Below are 12,536 nucleotides of genomic sequence, written 5' to 3'. Positions count from 1 at the left end.
GGCTGGGTAATCACTGGGTGGATAAAGAAAATGTGGTAATATGTACCATGTAATACTACTCAGCCATAATAAAGGAATGAAATAATGGCATTTGCAGCAACCTGGATGGAATCGGAGACTATTATTCTTAGTTAAGTAACACTGGAATGGAAAACCAAACATTATATGTTCTCACCCAGATATGGGATCTTAGCTGTGAGGACACAAAGGCATAAGAATGATACAGTGGACTTTGGAGACTTGGGGGGAAAGGGTAGGAGAGGGGTGAGGGATCAAAGACTACACATTGTGTACAGTGTACACTGCTTGGGTGCTGGGTTCACTAGAATCTCAGAAATTGCCACTAAATAATTTATTCATATATCCAAACACCATCTGTTCCCCCAAAGCCTATTGAAATAAGAAATGAATTAAAAAAAGATTATACAAACCAGTTTATCCATCACTAGTACCGTGAAATCAAAACATAACAGAATACTATAGTGATAATAAAAGTGTTCTTAGAATTAAGTAACAATCATTTAAGAAAAATTCTTCTAACTATTAGTTAAGTTATCCCTGGTAACTGAAAGTGACATTTATTTTTGTTGGAATAAACACAACTGTTTAGAAAAAAAAAAAAATGCGTATTTTCTTTCCCTCTAGATGTAAGTGAAATATAGTCTGCTATACTCACCTCCCCCTTGCATTTTTCTATTGCTTATCTTGGAGATGACTCTGTAGCACTATAGAGAGCTCTTTCTTATCCTTCACCCCCCCCCCCGCCCCCACAGTTGCATAATAGTCCATTATGTGGATGTGCTAGAGTTTATCCAGTCTTATTGGTGGACACTTGGGTTCTTTCAAGTCTTTTAGTGTTATAAATGATGCCAAAATTAATAGCCTTGGCTTATATTGTACTTGCCAGTGTGTCTATATATATATATATATTTTTTTTTTTTTTGTCATATAACAAATTCTTACAAATCCAGTGGATTAAAACAACACCCCTTTATTAACTCACAGTTTTGTAGGTCAGAAGTCTAGCATGGTGTGCCTGAATTTTCTGTGGCTGTTAGCTAAGGACTTCTTTGTGGTTTCTGGAGGCTACTCTCAGGTGTTATGTGTCCTTTTGCATTTCATCAATGGAGAACTTCCATTATACCATATTCCTCTCATTCTTTGAATCTCTCTGACCTTTTGTGACCAGTTAGAGAACATTCCACTTTTAAATCGCTTTTTGATTAGGTCAAGCCCACCCCCATAATCTCCTATTTTAAAGTCAACTGATTAAAGATTTTAGTTGCATCTGCAAAAATTCCTTCACAGCAGTGCTTGCATTTGTGTTTGAGGCCTGAGAATCTTGAGGGCCATTTTCGAATTCTGCCTACCACAGTATCTTCAGGCTAGATTTATAGAAGCATGATTACTGAGTTGAAAGGTAAATTCACATGTAATATATTCCAATGTACAGTTCTTATTGCTAGATTTCCATTCGCAGAGAATAATCCTTTTGCTTTCCTCCCAGTAAGATATTATAGTGCCTGTTTCCTGGTAGGCTGATTAAGAAGATTATGTGGTCAAAAGTTTAGATATTTGTCTGACAAGTGAAAAATGTTAATTTATATATTTTTTTTCATTCTGAACAGAACATCCTTTTCTATGCTTAATAGCCATTGACATTTACTTATCCCTTAAATGTCTTTTCATTCATTTTTGCCTATTTTTCCATTTGTGTAGTTCTTTTTCTTGTAAATTTTAAGAGATTCTTTAGCTTTTAGGGATATTAGGTCTTAACTTTTCATGGCTTCATGTCAGGTATCTACCAAAATTCTAACACCTGTGAACAATTTCCAAGTTGTACTTTAGTAAATTAAAGGTGAATAATACAAAATACCCTTTTCCTTTAATATACACAATTTTTAAATTCCTTTCAGTTTCTATGCTTACGATCCAGCTGTATGATAATGGTGTGTAAACATGGTATTGTATTAGGTAGACAAATGCAAAATAGGACTTTTTTGATTTACATAACTAACTTTCAGGAAAAGCAGAGACTGCTGGAAACAGGACTGCAAGTGCTGTCGGGTCTACGTCTGTCTCTCTGTGTCTGTCCTCCTACATCCTCCACCTTTGCTTATTACTGCATTTCATGTTGGCTTTGTTGAATGGCAAGCACAGTGTAATAATGGTCAAGAGTTCGAATTCTGAAGCCAGACTGCCTGCATTAGTTTCCTGGTTCTGCCTCTTACTAGCTGTGTGACCCTGAACAAGTTAGACCTCAGTTTTTTCTTGATAAAAGAGTGCCTTATGCTAAATGAAATAAGCCAGACACAAGAAGGACAAATACTACATAATACCACTTGTATGATGATTCGAAAATAGTTAAACTCGTGGAAGTAAAGAGTGGAATGGTGTTGGCTAGACGTGAGAATGGGAGAAAACAGGTAAGTATTAGTCAAATATACGAAGTTTTGGTTATACAAGATGATTAAATCCTAAAGATCTACTGTACAGCATAGCGCCTATAGTTAGCAATACTATATTATATACTTAATAACTTGCTAAGGGGGCAGATCTCATGCTAAATGTTTTTATTTCTCACACACACTAATCAATGAGGCAGGAAGAAACTTTGGGTGGTGATGGATGGGCTTATGGCATAGATTGTGGTTGTGGTTTCACAGGTGTATACATATCTCCAAACTCATCACATTTATACATTATTAGTACAGCTTATTTATGTCAATTAAACCTCAATGAAGTGAATTTTTTTTTTTTTTTAAAGAAGAGCTGTAATATTTTCATCTTAGGATTGTTGTGAAGACTAAATGCATTTAGATCACCACCTGGCATATAATAAGTGATATATAAATGTTTGCTATAATTATTTTCTTCTTCTCTAGATGGTATTCTCCATAGGAGAGGACTCCATAGTCCTCCATTCCCCATAGGAGGGGCTACCTGTTATTCTGTAGTAATATCTTTACCCTCTCCCCTTTTGTTAATTTCCTAGGGCTGTCATAGCACATTACCACAAACTGGGTAGCTTTAAATCACAAAAATTTATTCTTTCCCAATTCTGAAGGCCAGAAGTTTGAAAACAAAGTGCCAGCAGGGCCATGCTTCCTCCCAAGGCTCCAGGGAAGAATCCTTTCATTTAGTTTCTGTTTTTTTCCACTGTTTCATGTCTTGTTGCTACATAAATCCAATTTCTGCCTCTATCTTTACATGTCTGTTTCCTCGTCTCTGTCTTAAGTCTCCCTCTGTTTTTCTCTCAGGACACTTGTCTTAGATTAAATGTCTACTTTGATAATCCAGGAGGATATGGTTTGGCTGTGTCCCCACCCAGATCTCATCTTGAATTATAATTTCCATAATCCCCATGTGTCATGGGTAACTGAATTATGGGGGTAATTTCCCCCATGCTGTTCTCATAATAGCGACTGAGTTCTCATGAGATCTGATGATTTTATAAGGAGCTGTACCCCACTTTGCTCCCCACTTCTCCTTCCTGCTGCCATGTGAAGAAGGATGTGTTTGCTTTCCCCTCCACCATGATTGTAAGTTTCCTGAGGCCTCCCCAGCCATGTTGAACTGTGAGTTAATTAAACCTCTTTTTTTTTAAAAAAAATAAATTAGTCTCAGGTATGTCTTTATTAACAGCGTGAGAATGGACTAACGCATACCTCAAGACTCTTAACCTCTGCAATGACTCTTTTTCTGAATAGGGTGACATTTACAGGTTCTGGGGATGAGGCCCTGGACATATCTTTCTTTTTTTTTTTTTTTGGTGTGCATGTGAGGGTCACCATTTAATTCTCTATAACCCCAAGTAGGAGAGCAGCCTTTTCCTCTACTTTTCCACGTTGAAAAATCCCAAGGAAGGAGTTTGATTAGCTTAGCTTTATTCATAGGTTAACGAATCATAAGCCACTTCTAGAAGTGGAAGTGCAGAACTATTGGGGTGTTACATGTGACCTATCCTCACCCTTCACTTGCCTATTTCTTCAAGAAAACGAGTCAGTCACATAGCCCAAACCTGCCTATTGGGGCAGTTGTAAACAGTAGGCACTCAAACATATCTTTATATAGAATTGATATTCCTTTTTGTTTTTCCAGTGTGGCCTCAGTCTGACCTAGTAGGTTATTGAAAATATTCTCAAGCTGGACAGTATCTTTTAAAAAGATATGGAATTTCTGTCTACTTTTTGTAAGTCTCAGGTCTTCTTGCACTAGTTCGTTGCTGGGAAGCTGCTTCTTGATTTAGGAAGCTGATTCCCTTATTGACACATGTTACGGTGCTTAGAAACTGAAGCTCTCCGTAAGGCTTCCCAGGGGTTTTTTTTTCTTCCCTAAGTGGTGATACATCAGTGTAATCTTCTTCTTTGAAAATGCATTCTCATTGATAGATTACTGTAATCTACTCTTCCATTAGCTTGTTGGTAATACAGTCTATCATTTTTATTCTAACAGTACCTAGTACTTAGATTCAGAACTAGAATCTCAGTTACAAGATGTCACTGGCTATCAAATAGTTTGAGCTCTGCATTATATTCAGATAGCTGCGCAAATTTCAGTCACCTATACGAATTCCCTACTAATAAATGAATATTTATTATAATACATTTAGAAACTTCTATGTGTAGAACTAATTGGCAACCTCTCTCACCTCAGGTACAAGAAGGTTAATGATTCCTGATCAATTCTAGATTGTTTTATGAAGATTAACAGTGGTTAAAAATAGTGATAATAGGTCCTTTCTTTAAAATTATAATAATTATTAAGTAATAAAACATTTACCTATTTGTAGAATAGGTAGATAGTAAACAAGTTTCATCACTATGTCCAGGGCAAAGACTATTTATTTAATAGTATTCAGATGCTTGAGCAAGTCATGGCAATCTCTGTGGCTCTGTCATGTAGCTAATTCAGGAAAAAGTAGAGAGGTTAAAGGAGATGGAAAGAGTCATGATGCAATTAATGAGAGTGACTGTGCAGCTGGAAATATGAATATGACTTGTTTAGCTTATGTTCCATTGTAATGTTTGAAGCAAGTAGTGCACAGCAAAGTAGTAGATAACAGTAACAGATCATTTAAAAATAATAGTCTTTTTATTCATCATTACTAGGTAGTTTATTAATATTTACCAATTTAAACTCTCATGCTAGTATTATTTACACACTTCTACAACATAACCTATAGAATGGTAAATACATTCTTATATGTTGGGTACAAATTTCTACTAGATAGCTTTACCCACAATCCAGTTGTTGCATTAGTATTGATCAGTATTTGATTAGATTAGTATTTTTCAAATGTGATTTTGAAATGTCTATTATTTCCTCCTTTTTACAAATTCATTCCCTTGCCTCTCTTTTTAATTTGATGAAATAGTCTTTGTATCATAAGCAACAAATTCCTCAATAAATATTATGTGACTTTACTCCCTAGCAAAACCTTTCATCTTTTGCCCTATTGGTGACAGAAATATCCTGAATTTAAACTCATTGGAGAGTAGCAAGTTTCTTGGTCAGGAAAATGAGCAATGAGAGAGATAGATATTTGTCCATGAATAAATTTCTTAGGCCTGAACCCAAAGATATACGTAAAAGCAGGGAATTATAGAAAGAAAGACTTCTTCTTGTTTTTTTTTTTTTTTCTTTTCCGAGACAGAGTTTTGCTTTGTCACCCAAGCTAGAGTGCAGTGGCACGATCTTGGCTCACTGCAACCTCTACCTCCCAGGTTCAAATAGTTCTCCTGCCTCAGCCTCCCGAGTAGCTGGGATTATAGGCACCCATCACCACACCTGGCTAATTTTTTTTTTTTTTTTTTTACTAGAGACAGTGTTTCACCATGTTGGCCAGGCTGGTCTTGAACTCCTGACCTCGTGGTCCGCCAGCCTTGGCCTCCCAGAGTGCTGGGATTTCAGGCATGAACCACTGCACCCGGCCAAGAAAGCCTTTTAAAACATGTTCAAAATTGTGTGATTGGCTAAAATTGTGAGTTCTAGGACAACTGCTGGCACTTAGATCATCAGGTTCTGTGTGTATTTGCTTTAGTGGTTTTGAAGCCTTGGCAACACTCTGGAACATCACAGGGAGCTTTTAAAAGAATATTAATGCCAGAATCCCACCCCTAGACATAGTGATTTAATCGGCCCGGGGTTGAACCTGGGCACCTGTGTATCTTTTTTAAGTTCTCTATGTGATTCTAATGTTCATCCGGGGTTGGAAACCGCTGATTTACATGAGCCAGGTAATCTCTATTAAGAAAATCTCAAATAGTTACTAGATACAATATTTGGATCCATTATTCATTCTTCTAATTTGTGGATTTTATATTTGTTTTTCAAAGTAGTTTACATTTTTGGCAATTTTATCAATATTTAACTGGTGGTATAAGGTGCTCACTAGTGCCAGAGTAGGGTCAAAATCAGTGTTTTCCACTTTGGCTGAACACTAGATTCACTTCGGAAACTTTTACAGTCCTAATGTAAGTCTAGGCCACACTCAGACCAGTTAATTCAGAAACTTTGAGGGTTAGGACCCAGACATTAAATTATTATTATTATTATTATTATTTACAGCTCCTCAGGTGATTTCTTTATAAAGCCAAATTTGAGAGCCACAAATCTAAATAAGTTGTTGTTGACTTAATTTTCTTTAAATGATTTCAGTTAAGTACAGCCTCACTTTGTCTCTTTTTTTTCAGGATATTATTGATAGACTTATAATTTTGAATTCTGAAGCTAAGATTCGTTCTTTATTCAACTATGAACAATCACATATCTTTGGTCTAAGGTAAAGTGCTACATTTTACTTTTGATATTATATTTTATGTTCCACAAAAAATAAGCATTTGTCCTATCTACTTTTAAAAAGTATTTAAAATTACCTAATATTTAAAAGCATGCTTAAAGGTAATTTGTCTTCCTGTAACGTTATAGACACAGTAAATTATGGCAATTAGATATTTGTACCATGGCCTTTGTCTGAATTTGGATTCTGTATTATTATAGTGTCTCCCATTCCTTAATTTAATAGAGGCATTTTGGGGACTATATTTCATTTAGTTTACTCAGGAGTCAACTTCACCTTCCCTGGGTTGGTATTTGGCTAGATTCTTGTCACAATACACCCTTAAAAGAGGCTTAGAAATGGATGATTTATCCTGAGGCCCAAGTTTTGCTCTTTGGTGTTAATCATTACTTTTCAACTTTGCCTGACGTTTAAATCTTTCTAGTTGAGTTCATGTTCCTTGATATTTTATTTCCCATATTCAAATGGGAAATAAGACATAGTTGGTAGGGCTATAGGGACTCGTGAAATTCGCAGTCTTTTGCTCATATGTAAACTTATAATTTGCTTCCCTACCTGTAAATTACTACCTTTAAAAACAGCTGAATTAAGGAAATTTTCCATTTCCATAGTTTCATTATTTTTCTTTCTTTTCTATTAGCAAAGTAACTTCACCACCTAAGAAAGGAAGCAATTATTTTTCTAAAGTTAGAATTCTCTGATGATAGTGTATTTTTAACTTTTTAAAAACTGTATATTAATAGATGAGCTTCGTGTTTGGACTTTATAGTTCATTGGAGGTATAACAAAGGTGCTGCTATTATAGTTCTTTGGGTGGTGTGCCCTTTATCTCAAAATGTGTTTTCACATTAAATTTTAATTTTTAGTCTATAGTCTCAGATACATCAGATAGCAAGTTTTGATGAGGTAAACTAGGAAAAACTACATTCAGTAGAATTTCCTTTTGCATAGCAAGTATGTTTCTGAGTTTTGCAGTTATAGAACATCGATTTTGGCCTCTTGTTGATATACTGAGTAAATTTCTTTTTTTTTTTCTGTATATTTTCTCACTTGTGTGGAATAATATTTTCTGTAGTGTTCTTTGGAAGAAGATTTTAACAATGGGACTTTATTAAGTTATGTGAAAAGCAATCCAAGAAGTGAAATGCTCCTGGGAATAACATACATTAATTTTCATAGTATGTGCTTTCTCATAATATCCAAATGTTATCATTCTATCCTACTCTAAAGAATTTACTATCCCGTTGTTGATAGATATAATAGAATAGTGCAATATGGTGGTTAGCAACATGGACTTGTGGTCAAACTGCCTGCTCTTTCTTTACTGGTTGTGTGAGATGGGGTCTCAGTTACTCATCTGTAAAGTGGAGGATAATTACATTATTTTCCATATAGAGTTATTGTCATAATTGATATGAAAACTTAAAAAGGCTTAAAATAGTACCTGGCACACAGAAAGCACTGTAAAAACAGTAGTAGTAATAGTTCTAATAGCAATTCTTCGTGTCTTTCTTTATATCTGCTTGACCTATGCTCTTTTTGTGTTTTACTATGAAATAATTTTTGTCTTCATTTTTTCGGTATCTCAGTAGTCATAAACATGCTACCTAGTAATTTGCTTGTTTTATATCAGCATTCAAAAAGAGAAAATGACAAAATTGCTTTCTGAGGAAAAGTTTGTATTTTAACTTTATTTGCTTTTTAACAAGTTTTTCTTTCATAAATTTAGGTTTTGAGATTCCTATTCATAAGAATCTTTAATTCAGGTGTATTTGTAAGTCATATATTTTAAGCTAATAATTTACTTTCATTTTTCTACTAATTTCTGTCTGTTATTGGTCATTGATATCTAATGGTGATAAATCTAGATCATAGGTTTGCATTATTCATAAATCTTGTGTTTCTGTGTGTTTGGGATTTTTACCCATATGTTTCTTTCCTATTCCCACAGTATTTTTGTTTGTTTCTGGTTAAACCTTCCTTGTGCCTTTCTCTTCAGTGGATTATCCATTAATGTGTCTGAATCTATGTTTATTACTGCTTGTTCCATTTACTTTATATTTTCTTCTGCCTCAAAACTGTAGCAGTAGCATTAAGTGTAATACTTGATACAACTTATTTATCACAACACTCAGATGAAGCTAATATGAGGCTTAGTGAAATGTGGCATGAACAGCATCACATTCTGTTTAAAGGTCTGAATTTTAATTTGCCAAGATATTACAAATCTTACATTGTAAATGACTGATATTCAAGAAGGGTGCTCCTTTGATTAACCTCCCCTCTTCACCCCTACCCCTTTTCTCCCTCTTCCAACCTATCCTTTTATTCTACATCATTCCTATTAGTGTGAAGACATGCCTTCATATGTCCCGTCTTACAATGAAATACAACAAACCACACAGAGAAATACCCTTGACCTTGTGTCTCCTTGCAGCCACTGATCTATATAGCAAAATATGTCTATACGAACTGTCCTCAGTTGCTAACCTGTATTTACCCAACTCACTTTGATTTGACATTGACTTTATAATTTTGTCAGAACTATTCATCCTGCTCATTGCTATATCACTTGTAACTTCCATGCTGATGATTCTAGTGCATTCTTCTCTTTTCTTATCTTACTACAACTGTCAGTAGCATTTGATATAGTGGACCATTTTTTTTTTCCTTTGTGAAAAATTCTCTCCATTTCTGTGCTATCACACACTCTTATTGCTGCAGTTTTTTTTTTTTTTTTTTTTTTTCATTCTCTAGGCAAACTGTGAATGTTGGAATGCTCAGGATTTAGTCTTTGGCCCAGGTCCAAGGATCCTAGCTTTCTGTATACTTTAGAAATTAGTATACAGTATACTGTATACTTTCTGTATACTCCTAATTTATTCCACTTAAACATTTGCCTTCAAATATCGTTTATATGCCAGTAGATGCCCCCATTTATATCACTAGCCCAAACCTCTCTTTTCAGCTACCAGACCTATATATACACCTGCCTTCTGACATCTCAATTTATATATTTCTCGTTTAAACATGTTCATAATTGAACTCTTGGGTCTCCCAAACCTCCTCCTACAAAAACAAACAAAATAAATCTTTCATTTCTATCCCGTTAAGTGATTCAACCATCTCTTTAATTGCTTAATCTTGAAAGTCATCATAACTTTTTTCTGTTTTTTAAAACAATATATCTTTATATAAGTAAATTAACCAATGCAGAAAATTAAATATAATGAAGTGAAATTCCTTATAATTCTAAAACTGTCATTATTAACACTGGTAAATCATTCTAGACCGCTTTCTATACATATACAGACAGAAAGATATACAGATATATAAAAATAAATTCTTTTATAAAAATAGAATTATAGTACAGTTGCCACTTTAAATTTGAACTGAATTTTATAGGAAAAAAAAAAAAAAAAAGGAAGCCCCAGCGTGAGACTGAAGGAATTGCTGAATTTCAGATAACTGTTTTTTCGCTCCGGGGGTCTTTATTTTCTAAGCGATTCCTCTAAGGTAAAGAGAAAAGATGATGTAAAACATTTCAAGAGGTTTGAGCATGATTTTTCACTTTTGGACAGTATTGATCAACTCTACTGTGATAGATGAAGACATTCATGCTCTTGTCAACTGCCCATGTCCCCTGTCCTCACCTGTGTTAAAAAGTAGTTCCTTTGCCCATTTCCTAACCTACCATGATGGGTCAGAGACCCTATCTTCCTCCCTCCCCAGGAGGGTGATTAAGCAATAAACTAATCTGCATTTTTCAGTGTAGTGACCTAATATATGAAGTGCCTTTTATGATGACTATACAGTAAGATTTACAATTTTAAAATTTACTCTTGTATATTTACTCAACCAGTATTTATTGAACACGCATTCTGAGCTATGGACTGTGCCAGTATGGGGGATGCAATGATGAGTGAATCAGATGTGGTGCTCATTCTCTTTAACCTTGTTATCTAGTGAGGAGTAAGATATTAAGTTAGTCAAAGAATCTGAGGTAATTAAGGCAGAAAAGAAACACGTTCTTATAAAGCTCTCACCCATCTTTTATCATTTAAGTTACTGGAAATTCTGGACACCATTGTGTGACTTACCTTAATATATCTCTACCTTTCCTGTGTACAATAGTTCCTACCCTTCCTTAGCCTGAACTAATGCTCCGAGGAGGTTAGACTCCTTATCTCCCTCAAGGACAAAACAGCATTTGTTCCTGCCTCTATACTTGTTTTTCATGTCTTGACTACTGTCTTTGCTTTTGTCTACTTATACAAATTCAACCCATCCTTCAACACAAAGCTTGCTCCATGAGTTACTTATAGCCCATTCTGATCTTGTCTTCTCTTTGCATGTCTCTTGCCTTTTTGATCCTTCCCACAGATTTAATATTTTATTTATTTCTTCTTTCTGAATACAACTTCAGTTTCCTAAGGGAGTATTATCTTCTTCTACTTTCATGTCTACCACATTGACAGATCGTTTTGAGTTCTTTGATTAGCATTTATTTGTTAAATCTGCTGATTGGTTAAAACAGTTGCCTGGAAACTTTCAATACTGCCCAAGGCTTAGAAGCTTGAACTTTTCTTAACCATTTTTAGTAGGTTTAGAGGAATGTTATATTCCTTCTTGGACATTTTATTTCAATACAAAAGCTGTAAATTTCATGGGGAAACATTATATCATCATTTAATATTAATAGTTTTCTTTATATCAAACTGACCACATTAAGTTTTATTATAAGCTGTAGAATTGCAGCTTTTATTTTTTTTTTTACTTTGGTCTTCAGTGCTAAAGATGTACTTAGTTTACACAACTTAAGTCTTATATAGTAACTCTTAGTTAAATATATATTAAAATTTAGCATGGTTTAAAAATGTTAATATAGTTCTCCTAAAACCTATTTCTTCTTTGCTCATTTGAAACTATAATGTGGCCCATTTATTGTTAATTTTCTTAAAAACAAAACTCGGGAGTCTATACTTACAGAATAGCTTTTAAAATTAATCATTTGCTGTTTGTTATTATTTTATATTTACCCACCAACAGTAAATTTTATATATAGTACAATGAACAGTTTTATACATCCTTAGCTTCTTTGTAAAAAAAAAGTCTGACCTCTGAGATGACTTTAATATGAAAAGTTAAAAATTCGTATTTGTTTTAAAAAAATTCATATTTGTTTTAGTGTAATTAAAAGCAGTTTGGTTATTTTAACAAGTAGCAAGCATAGCCAAATGTTAGTATTTCATCACAGCAAATCGCCAAATTATTTATTTCTAGTGACCCAGTTGCTAACTAGAGTTAAATAGTAATAAGAAATAATCTCACAATTACCTCATGTAATCTTTTTTTAATATCAGAAATGAGAATATAACATGATAACAAAACCATCCACATTTTGGATTTTATATGCACATGTATACATACATACATGTATGTGCATATCTAGAATTTATTTTTTTAAGTTAATAAAAATAAAACGATCGATTACTGATTGAAAACATCAGTAACTAATTCAAAATTCTAATTTAATCAAACAATTCTTGTTTACATAGAAAAATTCAAGAATGCTGAAAACAAAAGGAGAAAGCAACACTCATTCCCCTACCTGTTCATGGTAACCACTGTTAACCCTATTATGCTCATATTTTGACTTTAGCTACAGATTTTTTTTTTTTTTTGGAAAAATAGGAGTGTTGCTGTTTGAGACTTCCCTTTTTTACTTAAGTAT

General features: G+C 34.1%; 1 protein-coding gene across 2 annotated transcripts in view; it reads left to right on the top strand.

The window, feature by feature from the left end:
• Positions 1-12,536, top strand: part of TBC1D32 (TBC1 domain family member 32) — a 235,716-nt gene that overhangs the window by 105,027 nt on the left and 118,153 nt on the right. For both annotated transcript variants that reach the window (XM_025382902.1, XM_025382901.1), the window contains one exon: positions 6,696-6,784. In XM_025382902.1, coding sequence (XP_025238687.1) covers positions 6,696-6,784 — 89 coding nt within the window. The remainder of the gene's footprint in view (positions 1-6,695; positions 6,785-12,536) is intronic.

Source organism: Theropithecus gelada, chromosome 4 (genome assembly GCF_003255815.1).
Source record: "Theropithecus gelada isolate Dixy chromosome 4, Tgel_1.0, whole genome shotgun sequence".
Lineage (NCBI taxonomy): Eukaryota > Metazoa > Chordata > Mammalia > Primates > Cercopithecidae > Theropithecus > Theropithecus gelada.
Note: the sequence above shows the minus strand (reverse complement) of the source record. Positions and strands in the feature narration are given on the sequence as shown.